At 39.8% G+C, this 14,673-nt stretch overlaps 2 protein-coding genes across 11 annotated transcripts in view; one reads left to right on the top strand and one right to left on the bottom strand.

Annotated features, from left to right (window-relative positions):
* NF1 (neurofibromin 1) overlaps positions 1–14,673 on the bottom strand; it is a 393,675-nt gene that overhangs the window by 129,958 nt on the left and 249,044 nt on the right. The window lies entirely within an intron of this gene.
* Positions 4,499–13,612, top strand: EVI2B (ecotropic viral integration site 2B). The gene is made up of 2 exons (XM_033922548.1): positions 4,499–4,848; positions 11,297–13,612. The coding sequence occupies exon 2, from the start codon at positions 11,354–11,356 to the stop codon at positions 12,845–12,847; it is 1,494 nt and encodes a 497-aa protein (XP_033778439.1). The 5' UTR covers positions 4,499–4,848; positions 11,297–11,353; the 3' UTR covers positions 12,848–13,612.

The following is a 14,673-nucleotide window of genomic DNA, read 5'->3' on the forward strand; positions in this document are numbered from 1 at the left end:
GTTCTTTATTCAAACAGTAATGGGAAGCAAATATGTGGATGAAACTTCATGTTGGTATCTTGAAAATCTTTTCCATGGAACCTTCCCTTAGATGGGACCACAGATGCTGCCATGGCTCTGGCACTATGAACTTTAGCATGTCCTTACAGAAACAAGCTTGCCTGGGCAGAACTGAAAAAGATGCAATCTGTAATATAATTAGACAGTGTGTATTTAGCTATAGTAATACCAGGTCTACTGGAGTCATAAGAAATAAAAGATTGAATGAACTTTCTATGGTCTTCAGTGAAAGTTTCAAGTTTATTTATAGCTTGATATACTGACCATCACAAGTATCTGGCCGGTTTACAATAATAAAAATTAAAATATTTAAAATGGCTTAAAAAAAATAAAAATAGGGGGGATTGAGGCCAGGACAAGGACAAAATTAAGACAGGTTAGAGACGAGAGGCACAGGGGAAGAGGGAGAGCTCTTTTGCATTCAAACTTTCCAAGACTTGTCTACCTCTGTGGCAATGTGGCCTAGGCACAATGTTGGGAAGATGACTTAAGAAATGTTTAGGAAATATTTTTTCACTCATTGAATAGCTAAACTCTGGAACTTGTTTCCAGATGATATGGTAACAGTGGTTAGTCTATCTGGGTTTAAAAAAGGTTTGGACAAGTTCCTGAAGGAAATGTCCATAGTCTCCTATTGAGATAGACTTGGGAAAAATCACTGCTTGTCCTGGGACTAGTAGCATGAAAGGTTGCTATTATTTGGGTTTCTGCCAGGTACTGTGACCTGAATTGGCCACTGTTGGAAGCAGGATACTAGGCTAGTATTATGCATTTATGACTATTCATTTTCAAAATGTGTCCACAAATATTCAGGAAACTGATTAAAAAGTAGAAGTATATGAGACTATGATTTCTGAAATCAAGAGTATGGGAAAACTTAAAGATACAGGATTTAAAAACACTCTAGGTACCCTAACTGAAAAGTGTAAGGGCTAGATTCATGAACCTGCCCGATCGGGACTGACCCGTGCCCGATCCGGGCAGGTCCGATGGATTCTTCAAAGTCTAATATGCAAATGGGGGTGATTGGAGAAATGCCCTCATCTGCCGGCATGGATCGCTGGTGTGCGATCCCAATGCATCCGAGCTGCAACTTTATTTTTTACTTTTTAGCCCAGCAAGCCCGTGGTTTTAACCCGCTTAAACCCGTGGGTTAAAACCACAGGCTTGCAGTGCGTGGAAGGGCTGGAGAGATTCTGGGCAGCAGGCAGGAGAAAACCAGGTTAGAATTTAATAAAGTGTTCTTTCTCAGCATACTTTTTGCTCCCCCAGCTTATACACACTCTGGGAAATAGCCTATGTATCTAAAGACAGCTGATTTAAGCCACTAATACTCTGTTTACTCAGTAAAATAGCGCAGAGAGAGGGGAGACATGATCGAGACGTTCAAGTATCTTACGGGCTGCATCGAGGCGGAGGAAGATATCTTCTTTTTCAAGGGTCCCATGACAACAAGAGGGCATCCGTGGAAAATCAGGGGCGGGAAACTACGAGGTGATACCAGGAAATTCTTTTTCACTGAAAGAGTGGTTGATCGCTGGAATAGTCTTCCACTGCAGGTGATTGAGGCTAGTAGCGTGCCTGATTTTAAGGCCAAATGGGATCGGCACATGGGATCTATTCATAGGGCAAAGGTAGGGGAGGGACATTAGGGTGGGCACACTAGATGGGCCTTGGCCCTTATCTGCTCTCTATTTCTATGTTTCTATGTTAAACCGCTAGCGCGGCTTTGTAAAAGGAGCCCATAGAGAAGATCATTGTTTTTCCACATCAGTGCATACCAAGAAAGCTGACTGCAATACATTTTTATGCTACACTAGTGTGCATCCCCCTCATTTGATGAACAGTCATAAGAACATAAGAATTGCCGCTGCTGGGTCAGACCAGTGGTCCATAATGCCCAGCAGTTCGCTCACGTGGCGGGGCCTACAGGTCAAAGACCAGTGCTCTAAATGAGTCCAGCCTCATCTGTGTATGTTCCAGTTTAGCAGGAACTTGTCCAACTTTGTCTTGAATCCCTGGAGGTTGTTTTCCCCTATAACAGACTCCGGAAGAGCGTTCCAGTTTTCTACCTCTCTCTGGGTGAAGAAGAACTTCTTTATGTTTGTACGGAATCTATCCTCTTTCAACTTTAGAGTGTGCCCTCTCGTTCTCCCTACCTTGGAAAGGGTGAACAATCTGTCTTTATCTGCTAAGTCTATTCCCTTCAATATTTTGAATGTTTCGATCATGTCCTCTCTCTGTCTCCTCTTTTCAAGGGAGAAGAGGCCCAGTTTCTCCAATCTTTCACTGTACGGCAACTCCTCTAGCCCCTTAACCATTTTAGTCGCTCTTCTCTGGACCCTTTCGAGTAGTACCGTGTTCTTCTTCATTTATGGCGACCAGTGCTAGACGCAGTATTCCAGGTGAGGGTGCACCATGGCCCAGTATAGCGGCATGATAACCTTCTCCGATCTGTTCGTGATCTCCTTCTTAATAATAATAATAATAATAACAGTTTATATACCGCAATACTGTTAAGTTCTATGCGGTTTACAATAGATTAAGTGAGGTACAAATTGATTGAATTTAAGAGAGGGGAAGAGGTGAGTTAATAGGACCGGAAATGCATTGTTGAGGAGAAAGAGATTAATAGGTCAGAGGAATCACTATGGAGGAGAAAGAAGATGAGTGGGTCAGTTGTCTAGATACTTTAGGAACAGTTGAGTTTTTAGACGTTTTCTGAATTCCTTATAAGTGGGCGAAAGCAGTTGATCTAGGTCTTTACCCCACAATGCTGCTTGATGTGAAAGAAGGTGTTCATGGTGTTTTTTCAGTTTAATCATTCCTAGCATTCTGTTTGCCCTTTTCGCCGCCGCCACACATTGCGCGGACAGCTTCATCAACTTGTCGATCAGAACTCCTCAGTCTCTTTTCCTGGGAGGTCTCTCCAAGTACCGCCCTGGACATCCTGTATTCGTGCATAAGATTTTTGTTACCGATATACATCACTTTACACTTATTCAAGTTGAACCTCATTTGCCATGTCGATGCCCATTTCTCGAGCCCGATTATCTATATCACAATATTTAAGATATTAGCAGATTTGCCATTCTAAGCATGAATATTTGTTGTATGCTGCAAAGTTTAGTGAGAAATTTCAAACGCGGGGAAATCGCACACATCAGAAACTATCACTGAAATGCTTTTATGTTTCTCTTGTATATACAATGTTAGGAAATTCTACTTTACGGAGAGGGTGGTGGATGCCTGGAATGCGCTCCTGAGAGAGGTGGTGGAGAGTAAAACTGTGACTGAGTTCAAAGAAGCGTGGGATGAACACAGAGGATCTAGAATCAGAAAATAATATTAAATATTGAATTAAGGCCAGTACTGGGCAGACTTGCACGGTCTGTGTCTGTATATGGCCATTTGGTGGAGGATGGGCTGGGGAGGGCTTCAATGGCTGGGAGGGTGTAGATGGGCTGGAGTAGGTTTTAACGGAGATTTCAGCAGTTGGAACCCAAGCACAGTACTGGATAGCGCTTTGGATTCTTGCCCAGAAATAGCTAAGAAGAAAAAATAAATAAATAAATTGAATCAGGTTGGGCAGACTGGATGGACCATTCGGGTCTTTATCTGCCGTCGTCTACTATGTTACTATGTTACTGATTGTCAACCATTTGCTTATTTCAGATATGAAGGGGTTATTTTCGAAAGCTAATCATAAAACGTATTGAGTTAGTTCAATAAAAAATGTATTATTTCCTTTGTTTTTGTTTCTAAATATTACCATCAGAAATATGGGGGGGGGGAGGTGGAGTATGATCTCCATCTCTTAAATTTACTGCTAATGCTATGTGTGAACTGCTGTTTCCTTTGAGATATCATCTTTTTTTTTTTTAAAGAAAAAAACATATTCAAGTGTAAAAATATGAATCACATTTTATGCCCTAACATTGTCTATTAAACACTATTCAGTTTTTCAATTCTTTTCTTTTAATATCAATTTAAAGAGCCTTAACTATGCAAGATTCTGAACGGACAGACAAAACAGAAGAAATCATGGTAAATGTGGCCTACAGACTTTCAGACAGATCTAGATTATCTCAATATTGGGAACAACGGGGTATCTCTTATGCAGAAGGGGCCTCGTAACTACTCAAATTGTATTGAATTACAAGTGCTTAAACCTGGTGGGCAGTGACATTGCTACTGCTCCATAATCAGCAGAGGGAAATGCAATAATGCATGCATCACTGGCTTTTAAGGGGAATGAAACAAAAGTGTAATATTGTGTTATTGTACTTGTTTTTCATTGTAACGGCATAAGAATTACAAGCAAGCTTAAGTGTGTGTTAATGCTGGCATGTATGAGAAAAAGGGGAAGGGGTGGAGCGGAGAAGGGTGGTGGCAAAACTAAATGTGGTTTTACTGGGTATTGGCTGTAGATAAAGGGAAGAAAAGAGTCTTCCTTAACTGCCTGTGTGCTACATAGTCCAAAGAAAATTTTCTACCTTATATTACTGCATTATTAGTGAAATGCATAGTACCAATTATTGAAACTCTACTACTTTTGTATTAGAAAAGAGGAAAGCAGAAACATAATCTATCACAGCCTACACTCATCAAGCCAGTTTCAGGAAACTCAATTCTAAGCTCATATCTCTCCCGTTAGTTCCTCCTCCATCCGTTAAACTACCCAGCATCACAGAACTCAGATTTTCACTTTTCCGGTCAACAAGCACAAAGATGTTGAAGTAGAAGAAACTGCAGGCCATGTTACATACTGAAGTGGATTTCCAGATGGTAAGAAGTCAAAGTATTGCTATCTCTCTGTATATTTCACATTTTTTTCTGGACTTCCCATTATCTCTCCAATCATTTAAATGTCTTCAAAAATTAATATCTGCACCATGCTTGATACAAAACTTGTTTTCCTATCAATCACTTGTTCAGTTTCTGGTTTTAAATACTTTCATGAGAGTAAAGTGGGTTGGAACATATTTTTAATTTCTTAATTAGAGTGTACTTATTGAATATAGTTAGGGGGTGATATATATATTTGTTATAGATTACAATTTTAATATATTTAAGATCTTTCATAGTGTAATATGATTGTATTATATGCTGCACTTACTTGTGGTTTTAAAATGAATAAAGATAATTTAAAAAAGAGAGCAAAGGGGATCTAATGAGTGGGACACAATTTTCATGCTTTGAGGGGTTTTTTTGCATTGAGGGTATTTTTGTCTCATATTCTCCTTTCCTACAAGTTGGGGAGTGAGACTAAAGAGATTTATTATGTATATTATTTGAAAATATAAGTACCCACGGGACATTTACACCAAAGGTGTTAAGAGTACTGTGTAACATCTGACGTTTTAATCTAATTCTGTGGTATTGTTTTAGCTTATATTGTTTAATAAAAACTTGAATGTTAAATATTTTCACCAGCGTATATATGTTATTATTGCAATATCTGTTTATTGTTGTGGCCATTACCATTTTAAAATGAGGATATTGCAACATTAAACTCAGTAGCATTATTAAACAACATTTAATTACCTTAAGATATGTTGATGCTACTTGCATTTTAGCATTACAACCTAGTGGTTTTGCAAGTTAAAAATGTTCAAGCTAGAAAACCGTAAAATAACGTCATTCAAATGATAAAATTTACTGCTACTATTTATTATTTCTCTAGCGCACACAGCACTGTACATTAAACACACATGAGACGGTCCCTGATCGAAAGTCACAATGGTGAATCAATATAAGCTGCTCATGTAGGGAAATACAAAGGGATGAAGGGGTAGAGAGGGTAGAGGACTAGAGGGAATGAGAAACAAATATGGTGCTTTGCCAGTTGCTAGGGTTAGGACAAACGCAGATTCAAAAAAAGTGGATTTGCAGCCTGGATTTGAATAACGCTAGAAACGGAGCCTGATGTACCAAGACACGCAGGTTGTTCCAGGCATACTGAACAAGGCAGAAGGGACAGAATAAGGAGTTGGCAGTAGAGGACAGGGGTAAGTATAGGGAGAGATAAGAGAGGAGCTGTAGAGTGACTACTAGGAGGAGTTACTGTATGAACTCTTTTGATGACTCTGGGCAGGAAGGAAACAACTAGAGAATGACACGGTGACTGTTACCCACGGCTAGCCGTGCAGGTAACCCACCAGAATGGGGGGGAAAAAAATAAACTGCTTGCCACAGGTATGGGGACTGCCCCGCAGTAAAAGATCTGTTGCGAGTTACATCTCTTCCCACACCTCCCCTCACAAGTCCAGCCACCGCCTTCTCTCCCTATCACAGGTCAAACAGTCCCCCACCCTCACACCTAATGCACTCACCGGGGATCCCATTTATAAACAGGCCTCCTTCCAGCCCTCCAGCTGCATGTCCCCCTCCATCGAAGCCAAACCGGAAGGCTTTCCTCCGATGTCAGAGATGATGTCAGAGGGAAGCCTTCCGGGTCAGCCGGGGATCCCAGTAACCTCACTCAACAGTCCTCCTTCCAGCTGGGCTGCTCCTTCCTTCTGTACTTTATCATTTCTGGGTCAGCCACGTGCAGTGTGCAAGAGTCGCTGCCCATCGTGCATCCCTGCAAACAAGTATGGCTGAAAGCAGGAAGGTGCAGCCCAGCTGGAAGGAGGACTGTTGAGTGAGGTAACTGGGATCCCCGGCTGACACAGAAGGCTTCTCTCTGATGTCAGCTCTGACATCAGAGGGAAGCCTTCTGGGTCGGCTTTGGTGGAAGGGGCATGACCAGCCCTGAAGGGAACAAGTAAGGGAGAGGGGATATCAAAGTGGGAGAAAAGAGGGGGGAAGGAGCACGTTGGGACATGGAGGGGCATGAATTTGGGATAGTGGAGGTAATATTTGTGAAGGGGAGGGGAGACAGGGGTTTTGTTGATCCTTGGTCTGTATTATTTGTGTTTATAAAATGACTATTGTACAAAAGAGTTTCTTTTATACTTTAATAAAATAAGTTCAATATAAAATCATAACTATTCGAGACTTGTGCGGATGGAATCAGACGGTTTGCGGGGACAGGGCAAAGACGGGGACCGAGCTTGTGGGGACAGGGCGGAGGCAGGACAAATTTTTTCCCCATGTCATTTTCTAAAAACAACCTCATAGTTCTGTGAGGGCCACAGACACAGGCATCAGCTCTGTGGGTGCTAGAGCAGCCACAATATTCTTTCTAGCACTTCCCAATCAGAACTAGAAATTTTCAGTTAACACTGGATCAGAATTTTGTAGTCTTTGTGAACGCTCAAAGTGTCCCCTCCAAGCTTTAACACAGGTCTTCGGTTACTTTGGGAAGTTCTTAATAGCCTTGCTAATCAGTCCCTATGACAGGCTGTTCCAGATTGAGTTCAGCAATTGTTTGCAGCTTTGAGTGGAGCTTGTGATAGGTCTCCAATATTGCTCCACAGACAAAGGTCTACTATCCTGTGGCATCATTAACAGTAAGCTGGTACCCCCTTTTTTTCTTCAAAATAATGGTAGTTTTATAGTACAAACATTTTTGAAATTGGAAAAATCGCTGGGTGGTCATGCTAAAAAGTCTATAACTTCACCAAATTTAAAGATAATCTCATTCCACTCAGCACATAAAAGTAGATAAAATTGGCAACTTGGCATCAGAGGCACAAGTACTCTAAATGCAAATTACTCTAAATGCCAAATATCAGAAAATTCATGCTATTGAGTATGAAGTATTGCACAATACCTTTATTTTTTATGTTTGGCATTTATAATACTTGTGCCTCTGATGCCAAGTTGCCACTCGAAAGATGGTCATCTCGGGTAGCTGCTCAGTAAATGTGAAGTGAAGACTTGGGAAGATGGCTAGGAAGTATGTTGGAGATTGGAGAAATTTGTGGTCCACTGAAAACTGTATCAAGTAAACCAATATGTGTTTGACTTGTTTACTTTTTGATTATGTTACTTGTGAATAGTATATGGACAATTATACATTAAGTACCTTTGCATGAAGAATATAAAAAAGCCACCCTGGAGGCTAGAAAGATATACTACTCCTAACAACTATTAAAGATCCCCAATAGATCAAAAAGCCTTTTTCAACTAACAAAAAAAAATACTTATAACACTGCAAGGAGACAACCAATGCCCAACACCAAACTCAACAGTGAAATGCTCTGACTACTTTGCTGACAAAGTAGACAAAATACGATCTCACCTCGACTCTACTGCACTACAGCCATCACCTCCCTATGACTCAGACAAGATAATTAAAACTACAACTGGAAACCTAACTCACTTTGAAACCGTTTCCCATGAAGACATCGCCAAGATACTAGATACTATACCCCCTTCTGGCTCCAACCTCATGGTGGCTGTGAAAGATGCCTTTGTAGACTCCATTCTTCCTCTCATCGACACCTCTCTGAAAACAGGTGTAGTGCCCGCAAACTGGAAGTCAGCGGTCATCAGACCGATCTTGAAAAAACTCATGCTTGACTAACGTACACAGCAACTTTAGACCTGTCTCCAACCTACCCTTCATCTCCAAGATCCTAGAAAAAACAATGTTGAACCAATTACACTCCTTCATCGATTAACAAAGAGCTCTATCCCCCTTCCAATCGGGATTCAGGAAATTCCATACTACTGAAACCATCTTTCTCGACATCATTGATGACTGCTGGAAACTAAGGGTAATGATGTCCCTTCTAGTGCTGCTGGATCTCAGTGCGGCATTCAACACTATTGACCATCCTCTCTTTATTGCACAGCTTTCTGAAATCGGAATCCGAGACACTATGTTACGATGGTTCACCTCCTTTCTGAATAATAGATCCAAAGTGTACTGCTCAATGATGTGCTATCAAAACCAAAACCTATCAAATACGGTGTTCCACAGGGTTGCTCTGCTATGCCCCCTATTATTCAATCTCTACATTAGGCCAGTCTTAGACATAGCCTACAAATATCAAATATAGATTCATTCCTTTGCAGATGACATCCAACTATACCTACCGCTAAGAGAAAACCGCAATGCCTAGATCAGGGGTGTCCAACCTGTGGCCCGAGGGCCGCATGCGGCCCCATGAAGTATTTTGTGCGGCCCCAGTCAAGGGTGATGCAATGTTTTCCTCTGCTGTCCCTGGGTGTTTACCGTTTTGCCGGCTCCCTCCTCTGTCTTGCTGCAGCATTTGCGCATTTGTGTGGCCCCAGAAACATTTTTTTTGGCCAATGCGGCCCAGGGAAGCCAAAAGGTTGGACACCCCTGGCCTAGATCGTGAAACTCCTAAAATGCCTCTCGGAAATCAAAAACTGGATGATCATCAAGAAATTGCAACTAAACATCTCCAAATTGGAACTCCTTTGGATCCACAAAGAACACTGCAACCGAGCCCGTCCCTCACTATGCTGGGATTCAACTACCTTAACTGCAAAGAATCAAGCATGCAGCCTAGCAATACTCCTTGACTCTAACCTGTCGCTTTCCAACCACATCTCCCTCTTTTTACTACCTACATCAACTCCAAAAAATAAGGAACTGCTTCTCTGAATCTGACTTCACCCAACTACTCTATGCCTTAGTCCTTTCCCACATGGACTATTCAACGGTCTCACAATGAAGAACATATAATGTCTCCAGTGTGTACAAAACGCAGCAATCAGACTTCTAAAAAACTTCCGAGCTCATGACCCTGTCTCCCAGGCTTTAGCGTTGGCTCACTGGCTGCCCGTGGCCAAATGTTGTCTTCAAGGTCTTGATGCTAGCGTTCAAATCCTTGCATGACATGGCGCCAGACTACATGATGGCAAAGCTTCCTCCGTACATGCCGAACAGGTCCCTCCGCTCCCACGATAAAATATGCCTCAAAATGCCTCCTGGTCGTGCCTTTCAACTGCAAACCGCCAAATGACAGTCCTACTCCCACTTCATACCAAGCCACTGGAACCAATATCCCTTGCAGATCAGATCCCTTGAAGAACTCCTCAGCTTTAGGAAAGCAATAAAAACATACCTCTTCACCTAACTCCCCTGCTCATGATCGATGGATTACAAAGAAATGTATATTGGTACTAGATCCCAGTATGTATCACGTTAGAAAAAAAACCAACTGATATTGAAACATCTTCCACTGTAACTATGGCAAATTTAACCTGTAACTGTACATTAAGTATATTGGTATTAGATCCCTAATGTGTGTCTAGTTAGGATAAAAACTTATATTGAAAAACTTACACTGTTGAGGATAACTAGGGCAAATTTTAATCTCTGACCTCTATTTTATGTTTATTGGTATTAGACCCCTAGTATGTATAGATTAGGACACAACCTTGTATCGTAAAATTGTACTGTAAATGTCATATATATAACCTGTTAACTGTATTTTATGTATGTTTAACCTGTAACCTGTTCTGAGCTCCTTGGGGAAAATGGGATAGAAAATGAATTTAATTAATTAATGCCAAACTATATAGAAAAATTGGATTGATTAGGCTGAAGAAGCAATAATGCTGAGATAACTTTTTGATTTATATATGAAGTTCAATAGTTTGGTATATAGAGTTTGAGAGTAGAATTATTTGGATATTTATTCTATAGAGGCAATATAGGTGTGTATGTGCCTTTATAAAACAGACACCCAGAACTAACCACATTAGTACACAAATTCATACCTGCTGCAAAGGTATAAATTTGTGTGTGCATTCTATGTACACCTGCATACATATTTATTAAAATATGAACCTACATACCAATTTTGCTCACCTTCCACCCGATTTATGCCCCTTAGAATACCAATGCAAGGACCATGTAAAAGCTGGCACAGTTTTCCCACAATTCTATGAGCAATTTGCCACTTGAGAAGTTTGCTTCATATGCAGAAAACACTTTTCAAATATTAACAGACCACATAGAGAAGAAGTCTGACTGAAGATGTTTAAGCTGTGCAGCATTTCCTTTTAGCAGAGTAGAACTGCCATCAAGCACATTTGTTATACTTGAAGTGCTAGTTTATAAATCTTTTCTTGTAATGGTCATGCTGCTCCTTGGAGGAAGCAGATCAGGTTTTTGGGTTTAAAATAAAATATCAGTCAAGAAATCTGTTTGTTCACACCAGCTTCCTGCTTTTGTAAGTATTAAATGCTATAGGGCTTTTCTGCAAAGCCTACATAAAAAACAAATAAAGATTATAACCACCATAAAATGGAAAAAAAAACCCAACAGTTTAAAAGAATTGCTCATAATTTTATATTTTCTTTGCAGGTTTTGAACAAATAATTATGTCATATTTTGGAGAAGAGTTCATTTATCACCAGTAAAATGGATATAATCTATCTACTTCTGATTTTTATTTGTGGAAACCTGTGTAAGTCAGTTCATACAGACGTAACAGCAAACCCACCTCATGTCCTCTTTTCAACCATAAAAAGTTCTGCTGATACTAAAAATACACAGACAAGAAATCCACCTCACGTCCTTTCTTCAACCACACAAAGTTCTGCTGATGCTAAAAATGTAGATGTAACACCACATCTACCTTGGGCCCTTTCTTCAATCATACAAAGTTCTGCAGATGCTAAAAATGCAGAGGCAACACCATATCCACCTCAAAACCTTTCTTCAACTAAACAAAGTTCTGCTAATGCTAAAAACACAGAGGCAACCACAAACCCAACTCGGGCCCTTTCTTCAACTAAACAAAGTTCTGCTAATGCTAAAAACACAGAGGCAACCACAAACCCAACTCGGGCCCTTTCTTCAACTATACAAAGCTCTGCTGATACTAAACACACAGAGGCAACAACAAACCTAAATCATTCCCTATCTTCAATCATACAAAGTTCTGCTAATGCTAAAAATACAGAAGAAACTTCATCAATCACAGTTTCATTTCAGACTACAGAATTTAATAGGAATATAGCTAAAATCCTGCAAATAGCCCCATTGTGTAAGGCACAAAGTGATAAAATTGAAAGTAAAGACATGACAGCAAGCTGGATAGCTGCATTATTTATTGGTGGAATTTTGGTTCTCATGCTTGTAGTTATCATCATAATTGTAATATGGAAATGTGTGAACAAGCCAGTTTCAGTTGATCCAAACTGGGCAGGTCGGTCCCCATTTGCAGATGGCGAGAATCCTGTGGAAATTGCAATGGATGACAAGGAACCAATACAAGCCAAAAACCGTACATCACTTTCCTATATTGGTTCCTTACCCTTCATGTTTAAAAAAAGTCAGTGTTTACTGGATGGCTTTGGTATCCAAGATGAGTCACAAGAGAATATGAATCAGAAGCAAAGTTACAATACAGAGAATGGGATCTATCAGAGGAACCTAGAAACAGAAGCTGAAAACATAGCTAAAACAATTAAAAGTATTCATGTGCCTCCATGTTCACCTGTTACAGTTAGTCCCAATGACCACTCTCACCCAACAGAAACAGTTAATTCAATACCTCCACCATCAGATCCATTAGATTTATCTAGTACAGTGTCTCCCCCGCTTAACTCATTTCATGTATCCAACCGACAAGATTCTCTGATTGACTCATTTGACCTTTCTATTCTACCACTTCCTCTACCTCCACCAGACTCACTTGACTCAGCTTCTTCAACAGATTCCCTCCACAACACACCCAACTTACTTGACCAACAAAAGCTACTTTCTGCAAATGAGCCCATTAGCAATTATATGTCTCCAATTATATCAGATCTACAGTCTCTTAGCAATTCAGAATTGCTTCCTCATGCCCTATGTCAAGATGAAAATCAAACCGAATTACTTCCATCACCACCACCTGAATTCTTCTAAACTCTCTCAGATGAATGTAAATCTCTACTATTATTCTAATTAAACAGAAATCCAATCAATTCTATACAATATGGTATTAACAAGTGCAAAATATGACACTTTTAAAGCATTCAGCATTAAAGATGGGAACTGAACACAAAACCTCCACTTCAGTTTGACAAACCTGTTGAACTTTGATTTTTGCAACTTTTGCCACACCTTTCACCAAGATATAAAATGTATGAAATATTTTTATTGGTGTGTATGTATAAGAAAGGACAAAAGGGAAGAGACAAAGTGCTACATCAGCAAATAAAAAAAAATATTGAACCTGTAGATTTTTATTATAGAAAACAGAACATTTGGCTATATGAATATAAAAAATACATGTGCTGGAAGCTTTTTCTGAAATCCAGACAGTCAGTTTGAAGAGCCAGATTAACAGATGAACTTAGTTCTATGAAAGCTTCATTAGCTTCAACATTACTTGCTTGTTAACTTTAAAGATGTTTAGATTTAATATTTATGGGAAGACGATGCTCTGATATAACCTAGTGTGATGCATTATTGTAGCTGTGCAACTATTTCATAGCTCTTCTGGGTTTTGCTAACTGAAAAACAGAGTCTGCATAAAAAATATCACCTGAATAGCAGGCACTAGCAAAGTTACACTATAATTAAATATTTCACAATATTTAATGCTTCAATAATCAAATACTCCCTAGATATTCAAATTTTTCTGTTCAATCATGATTTCTTAGAAATTAAAGTTAAGTGGTTAAACAGCCTGAGACTTTCACGTTTTGATTTTGGATATGCTACATGTAACATCCAACTGATATGTATACCATTTTAAATTTTAACTGTTTGATCACCCCACATGTATCATTCTTACATCTAGATCATTTACAAACATGTTAAACAGTACAAGTTCCAATACTGATCCCCCTTGGGGCACTCCATTATTGAACCTTTTCATGTGGATAACTAAGGGCCGGTTTTACAAAGCTGCACTAGCGGCTTCTGCGCAGCAAACAGCCACAAAACCCTTTAAATATCTATGGGCTTCGGGGCCCTAAGTGACCATTTAACCTTACTCTGTTCTGACTTTTAGCCAGTTTGTAATTCACAAAAAGACATGTCTTCATTTCTCATGGCTCTCCTAATAAGTGGCTCATGAGGTACTGTATCAAATACCTTCTCAAAATCCAATATCCTATGAGTCACCATTATCTATTTGTTTGTTTACACCTTCACAAAAATCTAATCAATTGGGAAGAGTAAGACTTTCCTTTGCTGAACCCATGTTGATTTAGTCTCATTAAGCCTTGTACTTCTACTCGTATATAGTCATTTTGGGGTCAATATTCAATGTGACTTAACTTGCCAGAAACAGCTCCTGGCTGGTTAAATCACTATTTTGGGGTGTTCCAGGAGCGGAATCAGCACTTAATCACCTGTAGTGACCACATACAAGTTAGTCCTATCTTTATGCAGTTCTCTACAGCTGCTTAAGGGTTGACTATCATACTTAACCAGCTATGGTTTCGTCAGCTCCAAAAACTCAGAAATTCAATTCCAGAGCCCAGACATGGCCTGGCATTGAATTTATGGGTATAATGCCATTGGTGGTCAAAAAACACTAAGTGGCAAGGGCTGAATATCAACCCCTTTGTTTTTCAATATACTGTAGCTTCAACCATTTTGTGCAGCCCCATCAGGCTCTCTGGTTCATAGTTTCCCAGATCAACCTGGGGCCCATTTTAAAAACTGGTATTAACACTGGGTAATCTCCAGTCCTCAGGAATCATGGCCATTGTTTACTTGGGAATCAGATAGTTTTGATG

Source organism: Geotrypetes seraphini, chromosome 15 (genome assembly GCF_902459505.1).
Source record: "Geotrypetes seraphini chromosome 15, aGeoSer1.1, whole genome shotgun sequence".
Classification (NCBI taxonomy): domain Eukaryota; kingdom Metazoa; phylum Chordata; class Amphibia; order Gymnophiona; family Dermophiidae; genus Geotrypetes; species Geotrypetes seraphini.